General features: G+C 47.9%; 1 protein-coding gene across 3 annotated transcripts in view; it reads left to right on the forward strand.

Moving 5' to 3' along the window:
* SPMAP2 (sperm microtubule associated protein 2) overlaps window positions 1-16,696 on the forward strand; it is a 98,266-nt gene extending 81,570 nt beyond the window's left edge. For 2 of the 3 annotated variants that reach the window (XM_085638124.1, XM_085638125.1), the window contains exon 7: window positions 13,938-16,696. In XM_085638124.1, the coding sequence (XP_085494250.1) occupies window positions 13,938-14,185 (248 nt within the window). In that variant the 3' untranslated portion in view covers window positions 14,186-16,696. The remainder of the gene's footprint in view (window positions 1-13,937) is intronic. The other variant, XM_085638126.1, reaches the window with a different exon arrangement.
* The last annotated feature ends 1,600 nt before the right edge of the window (window positions 16,697-18,296 follow it).

Here is an 18,296-nt window from a genome sequence, read left to right on the forward strand (position 1 = left end):
TGTCCGCCTCCTCAGCAAGCATCCGGGGATTGGTCAGCTTGCTATCCACCAGGTGTTGACGCAGTTCAGGGAAACATTTTTCGAGCAGGTGTTCCTTCAACATTAAATCAAACAACCCCTCGTAGTCCCTCACCTCACTGCCCTGAATCCAACCCTCTAATGCCTTCTTTGCATAGTCCAGGAAATCCACCCAATTCTGTGTGCCCAGTTTGTGGCTACCCCGGAACTTCTGTCTGTACTTCTCGGGTGTTAGTCCAAACTTTCTTACGAGCGCCACTTTCATGGTGGGGTAGTGGGTCTGCTCATCCTGCTCTAGGGCCAATAATGCATCCCTACCAGCTGGAGGCATGTATTTGTACAATCCCCCTCCCCAGTACTTCTCTGGCACCCCATGAGCCTTTAAGAGACCTCATAGGCCGCTAGCCACTTGGCAATATCATCCCCTGCACTATAGCTAGCTACTATGTCTTTTGGCAGATAGGGTTTGGGTTCCCTGGTGATTTCTTTGTCTTTGCTGCCACCATTAGGAACAGTGTGTGCCCCGACTTGTAGGATCTGGAGATCTATTTCCCTCAGCCTCAACTCGTGAGCCATCCTCTGTCCCTCCTTCTCTTTCTCCAGCTCCGCCAACTTCCATGTGAGCTGTCTTTTCTCCCTCCGGTCAGTTAATTCTACTTCTGATAAGCCACCGCTAGAGACAGTGCTGCCCTTCCTGGAAAGTGTTCTGGGCCCCGCTAACAGGTTCCCCACCTCAGGTTGGTACAATCCAGCCCCCTCGCTAACAGGCTCTCCATCCCTGTCCTCCTGCTCAGCCTTACTTTCTCGTCGTGCCTCCCCCCAAGCCCTCAAGCTGGTCTGGAGTTCACCCTTCTTGGCACCTTGGGGACAATACACCCCCTCTCTCTGACAAAACTCTCTGAGTTGGGCCACAGTATAAGTTTCCAGGTCTTCCAACACAAACTCCATTTTGCCCACTCAGAATAGAAGACAGGTGTTTACAGAAGCTATGCAGGGGGGTACCTTTTGTAATACCTCCTCCCACCACCAGAAGTAAATTTGGAAAAAACAAAACTCAGAATTAGGAAGTCCGCTTTGAGAAAACTCCCGGTGTAGGCCTATGGACTACCCACAGTTATTGTCGAGTGGACGCAAGCACAGCTCTATCCCACCGCTGAACACCAATTATGTTAGAAAACCCCGGGCAACCGGGGTTAGCAGTCACCCGGTGTTTCCCAGCACAAGGGGTTGCTTGGCTCGAGCGGTCGGGGGTCAGGCTCCGTGTTAAGCGTACGTCACACCCTCACAATAACCATGCGTGCATCCGTTCCAAAAACGACACTACACCGTAAAAATTTATGAAAATATATCTGTGTTTATCTTGTTTTCTCTTAGTTGCAGGTTAAATAAATAATAACACACTTACAGTACACAAAGCTTCTTCTGTAAAAAGGGTAGGTCAAATAAATAAGCTCAGATCATAAATAATCAATGAATAAATAGATGTGCATAAAATACATAGGCAAATAAATACTGCGAGGGAATAAATACTCTGAGACAATAAATACTGTGAGACAATAAATAGGATAAATACAAAGAATACAATACTCTCAATAAATATAAGCCATCAGTACACTTTCAAATCAGGTCACATTTGTGAGGTACTATGGGTTGATTTGGCCCAATCACAGCTTGTGGTTATGTGGATGGCCTGAGGGTGTTTCACCTAGCTTGGATAAGGCTGAGGCTAAAACTGAGGTAGATCAAGGGTAATCTAGGAATCTGGCTCTCCCAAACTACACAACCCCTCACACAGGTCACTGTATCAGTCTCAGTCCACCCCTGGCACTCCCAGGCTGGTCCTAACACCTCTCTAGCCCCTAGGATGGTCTCTTAGGGCTCCACAGGGCCTTAGGCGCCCTCTATTCCACTTACTGCCCTCTTTATGAACTTCCGACTCCGCCGGAGTCGTGTCGACGCTGTGAGGCGGTTCCGGTTCGATGTCGCTAGCCGGCCTCGGCTCGATGTCAGTTCTTGTCGACGCCGTGAGGTGGTTCCGGATCGATGTCGGCGGGCGGCCTCGGCTCGATGTCGCTGGGCAGCCTCGATTCAATGTCGGTCTCCGGCGTCACAGGGACACGATCTCCCTACTTCCGGGTGTCTCTGGAGTGCGACCTCCACTCCCGACCTCCGGTGCTCTTCCCTTCAGGTTCCGGCGACTCCGGAGTGCGATCTCCACTCCCGACCTCCGGTGCTCCTTTCCTCAGGTTCCGGCGACTCCGGAGTGCGATCTCCACTCCCGACCTCCGGCACGATTCACCTCGGTCTCCGGCGACTCCGGAGGGCGGACTTCACTCCCCCGTCGACGCCGCACACTCGACCTCAGGTGACTTCCTCCTCGACCTCTGGTGTCTCCACGACCTCCGTCGGCGCCCTCTCTCGACCTCTGGCGGCTCCGGGTACGACGTCTGCTTTCCAGTCAGCGCCGCTTCTTCACCTCCGGCCCCAGGTCTCTAGGCTTCTCGGCGTCGGACTCCAGGAAGATACCAATAGACAGGTCAGGAACTTGCTGTTCTTTACTTTCAAGGCCTGTTCCGGCTGTTCAGGTCCTTGAGTTGGTTCTTCTTGACTTTATCCCACACAGGGCTCTAGGCTGGGCTCAGTCAGTAGGGACTAGTATCAAGGGTGGGTTTCTGGACCCCACTCCAGGCACAAGTTTCCACCCCTGCTGCCTCACTCCTTCCTCCTTCAGTGTTGTGCTGCTCTCCCTTCACCAGTCAGGTGCCAACTGCCAACTCCAACTGCCAACCCTGAGCTGGCTTCCCAACATTCTAAACCTGCCTCACACTGTCACAGGGTTCTAGAATGTTCTGGAAGGTACTAGTAGGTTCCAGTGATGTCACAGGTGACAATGGGTGGCCACCATTTTGTGTTTCAGGCCCTCAGACAGAAGTTCCAGGGGTAGGGAAAATGGCTCCCTGACCCTGCATCAACACTAAAAAGTCTGGTGGTTCCCAAAAAGGAAAAATACTAACAGGGTTTGAGGCAAAAGTGGGACAAAATAAATAATGATGAGGAGGGACCACCCAAAGGGCTGACAGGTCTAACAGGCTCCATCACAAGTTATGCAGGAATGCAGCATCAAAATTCCCTCTCTCAAAGTTATAGATGATGCTAATGTCAGTAATTTCTGGATGCAAGTACATTACGGGATTGCTAATCGCTTCTCACGAGTTCCATGAGAAATGTGAAATTACAGTAGGAATGGAAAATACCTCACCTGATTCCTTTGTATTTTCCCATTTTCTCCACTATTCATATTGGAAGATTTAGCTGGTGAAATGTCCAAGGAGGAACTGTAAAAGGGTAAAAGGCCGAGCTCCCACTACTTGATAAGACACTGCTGTAGAGAATCCAAACCTCTTTTCATCTGAGGCACCCACCAATGTGTTAAAACACCTCACGTCCTTCAGAAAGGACATAGGCAGGTGACGGCAGTGGTAGGAAACTGCGTGGGCCAACTGAGGCAACATCGGAAATTGGTACCCCTTCTATCTTTCTTGACGATGCAAACTGTGGTGGCGACACTGATTGTGTTGCGACTGGACCATGGAAATGCACTATATATTGGGCTTCCAGACAATTTGCTGGGCAAGCTCCAAATAGTCATGAATTATGCCGCAAGATTAATATTCAAGCTTCCAAGGCGGTCACATGCTACATCATTGCTGCAACAATTGCATAGGCTTCCAGTCAAGCAGATGATCAGGTTCAAGGGCTTATGTATTGCACATAAAACCCTGTATGGGACGGTACCAATTTTTTATTAAGGACCGTTTAAGGAGATATGTTCCGGGACGATGCATACGATCGTCCGAGGCAAACTTGTTGACCTACCCATGGTGTGACAAATCGACTATGGGTGGATGGGCTTTCTCAGTATTGTACCTCAGTTGTGCAACAGACTGCCGGAAAGTTTGAGAGGGGAAACTATTCTCCTCCTTCCATTCCGAAAGAAACTGAAAACTTTTTGTTCAAGCAGGCCTTTGGCCAAGATAAGCTTTGATGGAATGGGCATTGTTGGAAACAGCCCACTCCCACTCCGCAGGGTGGTGGTGGACCTTCCCGACACAACGGGGTAGCTTGGCTCGAGTGGTCAGGAAACAGGCGCAGTGCTAAGCATACAATATACCCATACAATAACCATGCGTGCATCCGTTCCAAAAACGACTCTACACCGTAAAAATTATGAAAATATGCTTTCTTTATCTTTCTTCTCTTAGTTGCTGATTGGGAAAATAAATAACAATCACAGTATATACATTTTAAATAGAGCAGGTCAAATAAATACTGGCTGTTTGCTGAAATAAATAGGGGTGATCATAAATAACAGGGCATAAATACAAGTGCAATATATACAGTCAATTAAATACTTTGAGGTAATAAATACTGTACCAATAAATATTGTACACCAACAAGTCCTGTGGACCTATAAATATAGTGCAGCAATAAATAGATAAAAATTCAATAAATACAGTATCCCCAATAAATAATTAAAAGTATACAGCAACCCTCATATAATCAGATGACACTTCACTTCTTAAGGGCTGATTTGGCCCAGGCACAGCTTGTAGGGTTGTGGAAGGCTTGAGGGGGGAGGCTACTCCCTGGCTGGGACAAGGCTGAGGCCTAAACTGAGGTAGATCAAAGGGGGGAATACCAATGCCCTGGCTTCCCGTCTCCACACAACCTCTCTAGGTCAGTCCCAGTTCACCCCAGGCACAGTCAGGTGGGTTTCAGCACCTCCCTAGCCCCTTAGAGTAGTCTCTCAGGTCTCCACAGGGCCTTAGGCGCCCTCTACTCCACTTACTGCCCTTTTTCTGATGTTCCGACGCCGCTGGAGTCGTGTCGACGCCGTGAGGCGGTTCCGGTTCGGTCTCGGCGGCCTCGGCACAATGTCAGTTCTTTGTCGACGCCGGAAGGCGGTTCCGGTCCGATGTCGGCGGCCTCGGTTCGATCTCTACCTCCGATTCGACGGCGTCGGGCAGTCTCTTCACGATGTCGACTTCGGGCGGCTCCGGTCCGATGGCGCTCTCGGCTCCGATGACGTCGGCCGGCCTGGCCTCGATGTCGACTTCCGGCGACTCCGGGGTGCGATCCTCACCCCCGACCTCCGGTGCTCCTCCTCTAAGGTTCCGGGCGACTCCGGAGTGCGATCCTCACTCCCGACCTCCGGTTCACCTCTACCTCGGTCTCCGACGACTCCGGAGGGCGGACTTCACTCCTCCGATGACGCCGCTCGCTCGACCTCGGTTCACTTCCTCCTCGACCTCTGGTATTCCTCACGACCTCCGTCGGCGCCCTCTCACGACCTCAGGCGGCTCCGGGTACGACGTCTGCTACTTCAGTCAGCGCCGCTTCTCCACCTCGGGCTCCAGGTCTCAGGCTACTCGACGCCGGACTCCAGGGAAACCAGTTTCCAGGTCAGGATCTTGCTGCTCTCTGCTTCTAAGGCCTGTTCCTGCTGTCCAGGTCCTTAGGATGAGTTTTTCTGTCTTCTTCCCACACAGGGCTATAGGCTGGGATCCATCAGTAGGGACAAGTATCAAGGGTGGGTTTATGGACCCCACTCCAGGCACAAGTTTCCACCCCTGCTGCTTCACTCCTTCCTCCTTCACTGTTGTGCTCCTCTCTCTTCACCAGTCAGGTGCCAACTGCCAGCTCCAACTGCCAACTGCCTCTCTTATCCTCCCAACATTCTAAACGGTCTCCAACTGTCACACAGTTCTGGAATCTCCTGGAAGGTTCTGGAAGGTGCTGGTAGGTTCCAGTGGATGCTGGTGATGTCATGGGTGGCCACCATTTTGTGCTTCAGGCCCTCAGGCAGAAGTTTTCAGGGGTAATTAAAATGGCTCCCTGAATCTGTAGCAACATGAAAAATGAAAACAACTGAGGGAAAAAGGGCCAAGTCCTACACAACCCCCTTCCAGCCAAAAGCCAGGGTAGACCGATCAATGCCTTGATGGTCTTCCCTGCTTGGGGCGAGAAAAGGTGGACGCAGGCCCGCAACGGCAGGAGCTCCCACAAGTTCTCCTTCGCTCTGGAACCCAATGGTTCCCTAACAAACCTCCCTGGACCAACAAAACCACCCCACGGGGGCTCCCTAGCTAGTTGTGGCCAGGACCGGCCCCTGGGCCATCCAGATGTCTCTGGCCCGGGTGATCTCGCGGAGTGGGGGGCAGTAGCCCCAGGCCTGTAGTGCCCGTTGACCACTCCGGTCCTCCTCCTTGCAGTCCTAAACTGCCTCTGGTCCTTCCTCCTGGGGTTCACACCCTTAGGCTGACCAGCCTTCAGGGGCGAGGCTCTCCTCCCCCTAACTCTCCTTCTGGGGTTCCTCATCCTACCCTGCGAGGCACCCTCAGACCAACACTTCCTCCTCAGTCTAGGGCCTTGACCCCTCAACTGATCCTTCAACCGAGGGTCTAAACCCTTAGGCTGAGTCGGTGCCCGAGGTGAGACCTTCCTCCCTCTGCACCCCCTTCCAGATTTCAGCACCCTCCTAACGGGAAAAGTACCCCTGGAAGTCACTTTCGGGGGGACCCGGTTAACCGAGGCCCCACCCGCCAGGTCAGGCAACCCCTGAGCCTGGCATCCCAGCCCAGGACCTAAACCCTGAAACTGGGCCAACCCCAGAACCTCAGGCGCGCTGGTTACAGTCGCCCTGGGTCCTCCTGACACTAGGGGCTCCCCTGCACTGGAGGGCACATCGGGACAGCCTAGGTTCCCAACCTGGGGCTCCCTTGCGGAACTCTCCAGGCCCTGAGACTTCGGTTGGGGCACCTCGGGACACCTCCCCGTCTCACGCCTTCCTACAGATAGGTCGTGAGGCCCTACAACCCTCTCTCCCTGGGACCTAGCTGGGCTATCTGCCACTTCTCTCACCTCGCTGGGTGGGGAGATCCCTGCACTACCCCCTTCAGGTTCACACCCCAATGCCTCCTCAGACACCCTGGTGATGTCTTCCTGGGGTAAATAAACTTCTAGCTCCTGTGAAGCTTCTGGTATGCTGCCACCAGTGTCCTCGCTGGACACACTCATCTGGAGGGCACGCAGCTTCATCTCCTTCATCCAAAGCTCGTGCGCCATCCTTTTCTCCTCCATCTCTTTCTCCAGCCTTGCTAAGTCCCATGTGAGCTGTCTTTTCTCCCTCCGGTCTGTTAACTTCCTGACTTGGGCCACAGTGTACGTTTTTAGATTGTCTAGTACAACCTCCATCTTGCCCACTCAGGTTAGAGGACAGGTTTTGTGCAGTAGCAATGTAGGGGGGTACCTTTAGTAATACCTCCTCCCACCACCAGAGTAAATTTGGAAAAAACAAAAACCCACAATTAGGAAGGCCGCTGTGAGAAAACTCCCGGTGTAGGCCTATGGACTACCCACAGTTATTGTTGAGTATATGTAGGCACAGCTCTATCCCACCGCTGAACACCAATTTATGTTGGAAACAGCCCACTCCCACTCCGCAGGGTGGTGGTGGACCTTCCCGACACAACGGGGTAGCTTGGCTCGAGTGGTCAGGAAACAGGCGCAGTGCTAAGCATACAATATACCCATACAATAACCATGCGTGCATCCGTTCCAAAAACGACTCTACACCGTAAAAATTATGAAAATATGCTTTCTTTATCTTTCTTCTCTTAGTTGCTGATTGGGAAAATAAATAACAATCACAGTATATACATTTTAAATAGAGCAGGTCAAATAAATACTGGCTGTTTGCTGAAATAAATAGGGGTGATCATAAATAACAGGGCATAAATACAAGTGCAATATATACAGTCAATTAAATACTTTGAGGTAATAAATACTGTACCAATAAATATTGTACACCAACAAGTCCTGTGGACCTATAAATATAGTGCAGCAATAAATAGATAAAAATTCAATAAATACAGTATCCCCAATAAATAATTAAAAGTATACAGCAACCCTCATATAATCAGATGACACTTCACTTCTTAAGGGCTGATTTGGCCCAGGCACAGCTTGTAGGGTTGTGGAAGGCTTGAGGGGGGAGGCTACTCCCTGGCTGGGACAAGGCTGAGGCCTAAACTGAGGTAGATCAAAGGGGGGAATACCAATGCCCTGGCTTCCCGTCTCCACACAACCTCTCTAGGTCAGTCCCAGTTCACCCCAGGCACAGTCAGGTGGGTTTCAGCACCTCCCTAGCCCCTTAGAGTAGTCTCTCAGGTCTCCACAGGGCCTTAGGCGCCCTCTACTCCACTTACTGCCCTTTTTCTGATGTTCCGACGCCGCTGGAGTCGTGTCGACGCCGTGAGGCGGTTCCGGTTCGGTCTCGGCGGCCTCGGCACAATGTCAGTTCTTTGTCGACGCCGGAAGGCGGTTCCGGTCCGATGTCGGCGGCCTCGGTTCGATCTCTACCTCCGATTCGACGGCGTCGGGCAGTCTCTTCACGATGTCGACTTCGGGCGGCTCCGGTCCGATGGCGCTCTCGGCTCCGATGACGTCGGCCGGCCTGGCCTCGATGTCGACTTCCGGCGACTCCGGGGTGCGATCCTCACCCCCGACCTCCGGTGCTCCTCCTCTAAGGTTCCGGGCGACTCCGGAGTGCGATCCTCACTCCCGACCTCCGGTTCACCTCTACCTCGGTCTCCGACGACTCCGGAGGGCGGACTTCACTCCTCCGATGACGCCGCTCGCTCGACCTCGGTTCACTTCCTCCTCGACCTCTGGTATTCCTCACGACCTCCGTCGGCGCCCTCTCACGACCTCAGGCGGCTCCGGGTACGACGTCTGCTACTTCAGTCAGCGCCGCTTCTCCACCTCGGGCTCCAGGTCTCAGGCTACTCGACGCCGGACTCCAGGGAAACCAGTTTCCAGGTCAGGATCTTGCTGCTCTCTGCTTCTAAGGCCTGTTCCTGCTGTCCAGGTCCTTAGGATGAGTTTTTCTGTCTTCTTCCCACACAGGGCTATAGGCTGGGATCCATCAGTAGGGACAAGTATCAAGGGTGGGTTTATGGACCCCACTCCAGGCACAAGTTTCCACCCCTGCTGCTTCACTCCTTCCTCCTTCACTGTTGTGCTCCTCTCTCTTCACCAGTCAGGTGCCAACTGCCAGCTCCAACTGCCAACTGCCTCTCTTATCCTCCCAACATTCTAAACGGTCTCCAACTGTCACACAGTTCTGGAATCTCCTGGAAGGTTCTGGAAGGTGCTGGTAGGTTCCAGTGGATGCTGGTGATGTCATGGGTGGCCACCATTTTGTGCTTCAGGCCCTCAGGCAGAAGTTTTCAGGGGTAATTAAAATGGCTCCCTGAATCTGTAGCAACATGAAAAATGAAAACAACTGAGGGAAAAAGGGCCAAGTCCTACAGGCATTATGACAAGTAATAACTGGTGTTAGGCTGAAACTTTAATACGAGTGTTAAGAGACCGTTGGTAATTAAGCCCTATACAAGAGACATTTAACATAACATAACATAGTATGTGGGCATAGATGGCAAAATCCTGAACTGGTTTGTTTCTTACCTGACCAACCGATGTCAGCAAGTGAAACTTGGTAACTGCTTCTAAACCTCAGTTCCCTTGTCACTGGGTGTTCTTAAATTCTCTATCTTGGCCCCAGCTCTCTTCTCTTTACTCTCTACATAGAACATCTTGGAGCCTTACTCAAGATCTCAAGAATTGTTTGTCACCTGTATGCTGATGATACACATTTCTCTCTTAAGATCTCCTATCCCAGCAGTGCCCGGATCCTAGCCCCAATACTAACAGACGAACAAGAATTCATGACTACCCACCACTTGTAGCTGAACCCTTCAAAGACCAAGTTTCTCTTCACTTCACTGACTTATTCTATCACGACAGTTCAATCCTGGGTGGATTTTTTTTACATTTTGTGTTACAAATTGTGAGGATTTGGGTGCATTATATTATAGTTTGGTTGTGCGACCTTACCGTGTAATACACTTGCAAAAACAATTTTGGGTCCAGTCAAGCTCGTTTGAAAAAACTTTAGCTCAATCCTGGGTAGCTGTGGTTTTGAGCAACAAGGCTTAAACAAAGGAACTAGTATAAAGCATTTAGAAGCACCAAACAACAAAATAAGAAAGTCACACAACATGCAAGAAATCAGACACCAATTTATAAAAATAGATTATAGTTTTATGAATTTTTAGCGTCTTAGATGGACAGAATCCACCAAAGGGTTCCAGAGATATGGATTTTAAAAGTAAATTTAAATATCAATAATTTACGTCACAACCGAAAACAAGCATTGGTAACCGTAAAGTTCAGAAACTTTTGAAAAGTTTGAAAGAGCTGTGTTTGGCTACTTCCGCCTGGCTATGGCAACCAAATCCAGCAGGGAGAAGGTCAGGGGAGAGCCACTAAGGAGTATTTGGACAGTTACCTGGTCACCCAAGTGTTCTTCAGTCCAGTTCTGAACTTTACATCACAACCGCCAGAGACGTTATTGGAGTGGTCCTGACTCCTGATGCTTAGGATGCAGGAGATGGAGGATGCTCTTTGGGTGCTGTGCGGTCGATTGGGGTGCCCTTGTGGTTACTCCTTGGTCCACGAGTCAGGTGGTACAACTTTGGCTACAGAGGTCGGGTCCCTCACAGTCCTCTTTGAGCCAGTAGAAGGCCAGGTGCTGCTGGGCTGCTAGTATCTGTCCACAGCGGCTCCAGGGGTATCCTTTGGTGGAGGCTAGTGTCCCTCTTGGGTGACCAACCTGAACTCAGATGATACTCTCGGGTCCAGCAGACTCGGGTGCAACTTTTGGCTATCGAGGATTGTTCTCTTGGGGCGTTCAGCGCAATTCTCCAGAAATGGCTACAAATTTGCCGAGTTGGGTTACTTCTGCTTTGATGGCCCTGGTACTGGTTCCAGGGGATCAGTCAATTAACCCTTGGAGTCACTTCTTTGGTCTGGGGCTAGGGAGTAACTTTTCCTCAAGCCAGGAGGCACAGTCCTCTCTTCGCTAGTCCAAGGTTCAGCAGGAGTAGTCTAGCAGATGGTGCAGCTTCTCTTTGCCAAGTCCAGGGGTCAGCAGGGCAGTTCTTTTTTGGTCCTTTCTTCAGTTCCATAGTGATCTGAGGTTCAGGTTGCCAGGAGTGCAATATGTATGCCCAGAAGGTGCTATGGATGGATGATGTATTCACTAGCCTGTGACGACTTCCAGCTAGCTATGTGAGGAATCTAGCAATCTCAGGGTGCTCTACTCTGCTCACTCCAAAGTTGTCTGAACCCTTCCTTGGGTGTTAGGAGCTTGCTAGCCCTCCCTAGAGGTGTGGCTACTGATTTGGGCACTGGTCCTACCGCCAGCCTGTATACCTGAACAAAGGTGCAACCTTTCAGGAGTGTGATCACCATTTGTCAACTAAAGGCAGCTTCACATTTGAAGCTCGACTTTTGCGTCAACGCCCTGAATGGCTTCTTGCAAGGGTAAGATTACACCTCTCCCTGTACCAGGCTTCTATTGTTCCTGAGCCTGGAAGTCATTCACACGGCTCCCCGGGAGGGAAGAAGACTTTCTGGTGGCCAACAGCTGTGTAAGGGCACTGGACAAACTGGGCACAGAGTGGCAACTTTATAAAAGCTGTCTTTCCTTAAAAGTGACATTAAATTAGACTTTGGCAGCAATTTGGGTTTAATGCCATGATTAATTTGATACCTCGGAGTACCCATTTAGTAGTCCCATTCAAAAGTTAGCCAGGCTGCAGGGTCAGCCGGTAACACTGTGTTAGCCAATGAGGCTACCAACTCTTCAACAGGAAAAATGACAATTTGGAAGGTTTTTTGTTAGAGGATATTAAAGATATATGTCCTACTTAATAATATACAGCCCTCTGCCTTAGGGCTCCCTTAGAGGATACTTACGTATATTGTTTAGGGAAGTGGGTTTAAATGGCAAAGTCGAACTAACAGTTTTAAACTGCTCTTGCAGGCTGCAGTGACAGGCTGGGAGCTATTTTGTACTTTATCACACACAGGGTGGCACAACCAGGGCTGTAGCCCTGGGCGGGCACTCTGTCTTATGTGTCCTGGGTACCCTGGATACCATAAACTAGAAACGTATAAGTAAGCCGATTGAGGGTGGTCAATTCAACATACCTTTTGTAATGCGCTAGAGCACTGCCACTGAGGTCTGGACAGCAGGCCTCAGTCCACTCTCAGAGTCACAAAACCAGCAGCATCCGTCCAGAATTACGGGGGCGATCATGCAAAAAGAGGCCTTCCCTCATACAAACCTACGTTCACCTACAGTGCAAAATCTCTGGGTGTCTCTTTGGACAAAATACTTGATGTCCAACCTCAAATGAACGCCATGGCCAAGAGTACACGGCTCAAACTGAGGCTTTTGTGTGGAATCCATCACTTCATCTCAAATCAAGACAAGGCCGTAGTCCAGTCCCTGGGACTATTAATTGCCGACTGGACTCCATACTGACAGGCGGACCTAACGGTCACCTTGTCCCTCGGAAGGCAGTCCTGCTTCCAGGGGCTCCTTTATTTTTCTGGAAGTAGTAAATCTGATCATATTTCACCTCTTCTACGTATGCTTTTATAGCTCCCTATTGAAGTTAGATCCGTATGCTGGACAGCTTGCATCACACATAAGTTTATCTACTCTGTTACTCGTCTCTACCTGACTAGCAAGCTGACCTTCTCAAGGGGCCGATGCTCTCTTTTCAGTGCAGCTATGCTTCTCTTAGAACACCCTACATCCAGAAAACAGTGCATGACGGCTCAGTCCCTCTCGGGCAGTGTGACTAAAATTTGAACCCACCCCTCCTGCTTTGTGCACTATTCAATCCATGGTTTTTTAAAGAAACAGCCCAAACTCCTACTTTTCCAAAGATACTGCCACAGGCCTTAATTAACTCAGTAAGTAATTTCCTCACTTCCTCTTTCTTTTAAATCTCCTAATAGGAGCTTCTGCCAGTATTCTTGCCTTAGCTCTCTCATGCGCCTCAAACGGACCTCTCAAAATGTTCACTGTCCTCTTTTATGTACCTGAATATTTCTACTTCTAGAACCAAGGTGTGCCACTCCATGACTTCTGTGCCATCTACATACTGACATTTCTCACATTTTCCCCCATTGAAATGAACATCTCCGATAATCATGCCTTTCCCCCCTTAGTTTATTTTTGTTCTTGTGTTGTGAAAGTAGTCTTGCTATCATTCCATGTTTCATGTTCCACTGCTCCCTTGCATTGCAGTTCTGTAATGACAGGTTGCCAGTTTTCATGTATGTGGTATCTGTATAGTGCAAAGCTAGCCAAAAGGCTCTGGAGAGTTGTTTTCAGACGGTATAGCACTCTCTCTCAAAACCTTTCATTCCTGGTTTTGCATCCCCCTCAGCTTGTAGTTTGTTGTTCTAACTTGTGCTTTATGTTTTCATTTTGTTGCCTTCCGTAAAGTTCTATGGTATTGTAAACTGCGCTAACGCCCCTGGGACATGTTCACGCTACACGCTACATAAAACTGCACAAATAAATAAATCTAGAGGTGTAACTGAGCTCCATCGGCGGATCACAAACACAGAGAAAATGAATGAGTGCACAAGAAGGGTCTATTAATAAAATACAGAATGGTTGATACATTGTTCATAGAATCACGTCTGATCTGGAGATGTACACTGAAGTGCTGTCACTTCATGGACATGTTGTTGAAGACTGGCGAGGCTCTCATATTTGCAAAGGGGTATTAAATAGAACAGCTAATGTTTTTTATTCTGAATGGTGAATTTCCTTCTTCAAAGGTGGAAGGGTTGTTTACTTAAAGAACTGAATTGTCTTAGACTCTTCTGAAGGTTGCTAACTTGCTTGATAGCTGTGAATTTAGACATTGAATTTCACAAATTGAACCTGACTCTGGTTTGCTCTCTTTCTCCTCCATGTGTCTCGATAGTACCGAAGACCGCGCACCCACAGTATCTCCACCAGAAACCGGTGCAGTGGCTGGTGCCTGAACCCGCCAAGAACCATCTTGCTTCCGACAGGGTCTGCCAACTGGCCAAGCACAAGATGCGCAAATCAATTTTTGAAGGTTACGATCCGTATCGAATCCCTGAAGGAGCCAGGAATGCTGAGGCATCACCACGGATCATGGAGCTCTGCACCCCACTTCCCCGCAAAACAAGGCAAAAAAGGATTTAAACACGAACGAAGAAAGAGATCCACTACGTGGCCACTCCATATGTTAGACGAGATGGTCGAAAGTTCCGTGAATAGTGTATTTGTGGTATAGTCAGTGCGTGATCCTGAATCTCAGCTCACCCACCCTTCTGTCATGTGAATTAAACCTCCCTGGGACACGTGACGTGCAGGACATGCTATCACAAGCAGTGTTTTGGTATAGTGTAGGAAGAAAGACTCAGTCTGAATGTTGAACAAGCGGATCTTTACTCAGTAGCGGCCTGGGAGGTGTGGGGCTCAAGAACCTTCCATCCCTTTACGGCCGCTCACATTGTGGTCAAAGCCAGCCACTGGCCAGGGGCCCACTTGAGAAGTGTGAAAGAGGTTTATCACCATCAGTTCTGTGTCACAAAAATAACCCTATCTTCTTAAGTAACATTGTTATTAAAATGCGTCTTACAATTTTCAATCTGGCATGACCTTTACCAGTGAAACCTGTGCTTATAGCTTCCTGTCCAACTGATGCCACCTGGTTGGTTGTCCAAGGGGTAGGAAGTTTTGCAGTGGAGCCCAGGACAGGAGACACAGGCACAACAAAGGCCTTTTAAACTCTTGAGTCTGACTTTTGTGTGCTTCTGGACGTGAGGCTTACAAAGACACATGAACAACTCCAGTTCCACTCTTTTCATGTCTGTAATTACCACGTGCCTGCACATGTGAGAAGGCTACTTGCGGTTTGGGTACAGAGCAGCTGGTTTAACACAATATATTAGATTTCAGTGTATTAACACAGGTTACGTACTTTTGTGGTGAATCTGTTAAGTTTATGAAATTCATAGATCAATGATCTTTGTACTTCTGTGATACAGATGTCTTCTGTCAGGCCTAGCCACATTAACACGCAAGAGCAGGGCAGCGTTCAAATCTCAGCTGAATCTTCTGAGGCAGACTGCAAATGAAGGAAGTCCTCCAGAACTCCTGGGCTGAGGACAGGGTAAAATGGCAACAAAAGGCTGTTACAAAAAAAACAAAGACCCAGGAACACACATGCACAGCTGTGTAACAGGACTACCAATACAAGACTCTAATAGGTGACATTGTGGTCTGTGTAACTGTCCATCTGTACTCTGGAGTCTTCATACAAGGCTGAACCTGAGGGGTCTGTAAATCACTTAATGCATCACAGAATTGGCCTACTATTACAACTAGGGGTGGGCGGAATTTGCGTAGTTGCACTACGCAAAGCTCCGCGAAGTGGTAAAAAATCTCCGCGAGCACACAAAAGTTCCGGGTACACGCGGAATTGCTTGTTCCGCCCGTTCGCGATGCTTTTTCCCTGTTCGCGAACGCTGATTGCGTGCTCGAGGAGAAATATCTCGCAAACACGCATTTTGAAGGTGCAAACAAGCAAAAAATTCCATGAACCCACGGATCGCGGAATTTTTGGCGATATTACCCAAATTCCGCAAGCGGAACAGAATTTACCGCCCAGTCCTAATTACAAGGCTTTTGTTCGTCCAAGATTTGTAGGTCTTTCAGGGTGTGCATACGAATAAAACATTTGCAGGGACTGTAGAAGTGCTTTAATATTTTTTCCCACCTGGCCAGTTCCGACTGTTTGCAGACTGGCAGAAGCAGTTGTGGGTGAGTGCTGTGGTCACCGCCTCCTTAGTGGAAGTCCCATTCACACTGTAACACTGGTGGACCACCGATGCATTCGGCCAGTTCAGAGGCCTGGCTAGAGCCCTGAGGATGCTGGCAACGCTGCAGAGTCTGAAATACTTTCAAGAGAGTGGACAGGTGTTTTCTGGCCCTATCTGTCTATAAAGAGAAAATGTTGTGATAAATGTTATATAACAGTTACCTTAAGACCGACGCTAAGGGTTTTTCATAATATTTTACATGACCTGTATCTTTAATCAAGGGCAAGACTTTAAATGCTTTGTAAATTTTACTAAGTGTCTTTATTGTCTTGTTGAATGTGCATAATTTGGTTTTGAACGTGCAGAAACTAGTCAGCTATTTTATGTTTTACATAAGCCATCACAAACGGATTATTAAGTGGAGAATGCTTTGAATTGGGTGTCATTTTTATCTCATCAATTGTTACTGTTACTTAGGCCTTTAGATTGTGTTTTAATGTATAAAAGCATACATATTTTGTATAGACAACACTTAAACTAGGGACCCCCTCCAAGATCACAGTTAGCGTCGCACAACATCATCTTACAAAGTCACCAAAAAGGTTTTAGGAGATAGAAAACTACATGAGAGGTGATATAATGTCTTTGTTTTCTGTATTTGCAGCCCGGTGGTCCTGTTTTCGAAGACACAATAGGGCTTCTAAGTGTTGGCCACACAACAGACTTGAGAGACCTCTATTCCTGTTTTTATGGGACTGCTATATAACTCTTTTTCCTTTGCCACACCAGTGGAGTGTTACACGTATTGGAAGTTTTAATATATATAAAACAACAGAGGTGGGATTAATACGGGGAACAACCTTTACAACGCAACTTTTACAACGCACTACACTTACAACGCATTTTTTACAACGCAACATCCACTACAACGCATTCCATTACAACGCAGGACACTACAACGCATTTTTAAAAACTACCTTTACAACGCATTCCATTACAACGCATACTACCTTTACAACGCATACTATTACAACGCATAATATTACATTAAAACCCCTACACTATCCAACACTTGCCTTACTGTTGCACCCCCTGGAGTTAGAATAGTAATTTTTACCCCTATACTATCCAACACTTGCCCTACTGTTGCACCCCCTGGAGTTAGAATAGTAATTTTTACCCCTATACTATCCAACACTTGCCCTACTGTTGCACCCCCTGGAGTTAGAATAGTAATTTTTACCCCTATACTATCCAACACTTACCCTAATGTTGCACCCCCTGGATTAAGAATAGTAATTTTTACCCCTATACTATCCAACACTTGCCCTACTGTTGCACCTCCTGGAGTTAGAATAGTAATTTTTACCCATATACTATCCAACACTTGCCCTACTGTTGCACCCCCTGGAGTTAGAATAGTAATTTTTACCCCTATACTATCCAACACTTACCCTAATGTTGCACCCCCTGGATTAAGAATAGTAATTTTTACCCCTATACTATCCAATACTTACCTTAAATCCAATGTAATATTATGCGTTGTAATGGTATGCGTTGTAAAGGTGGTATGCGTTGTAATGGTATGCGTTGTAAAGGTAGTTTTTAAAAATGCGTTGTAGTGTCCTGCGTTGTAATGGAATGCGTTGTAGTGGATGTTGCGTTGTAAAAAATGCGTTGTAAGTGCATGCGTTGTAAAAGTGTGCGTTGTAACGACATACATCCGATTAATACATATATCACATGTACAAGCCTGCCGTTTCTTTATGGCTTTTCCCCCTTTTTCATTTTCTGTTGTGAAATATACGTAGTTGGAGGTTGAAAATAGTGTGTAACTCTTTCCTTCTTGTGGGCAAGACTCAAGAATTCTACCCTGCCAGACTAGCATATTTAATAATCTCCTGCAGTTTAACAGTTTATTGCAGCTCATGCGACAGTCTGCCAGTGGATCACGCCACAGAATATCTGTCAAGAATCGGCTTAGGGAGTTTTAACATTTTAATGCACCTGATCCGAGAACCACAGAATATTTGTAAAGGCATCAATCTTGCACTTTACTTTAGCAGAGCCGGTACTCATACTTTTTAGGTCTGGTGTTGGCCAAGAACTTTTGTTTTGAATATATATATATATATATATATATATATATATATATATATATATATATATATATATATATATATATATATATATATAATACATAATACATATGCACACACGTCTATATATGGAAAATGCTACTTACCATTATGCAGCTGTTCTTGGCATGTAGAGCTGCAGAATGACATACTTGTGCATAGATCGCCATCTGGTGTTGGGCTTGGATGCTTGCACTTTGTTGTTGTCTTGGAAGAGTCTTTTGTAGTCACGAGATAGGTGACTCCTCCCTTGGACGATAGTGCGCATGGGCATCGACTCCATCCTCAGATAGTTTTTCGCCATGATGGGAAATGATGGAGTCCGTAAGAGATAAAGAGATGTCCATGTGA

This window comes from Triturus cristatus, chromosome 12, assembly GCF_964204655.1.
Source record: "Triturus cristatus chromosome 12, aTriCri1.1, whole genome shotgun sequence".
Taxonomy (NCBI): Eukaryota; Metazoa; Chordata; class Amphibia; order Caudata; family Salamandridae; genus Triturus; species Triturus cristatus.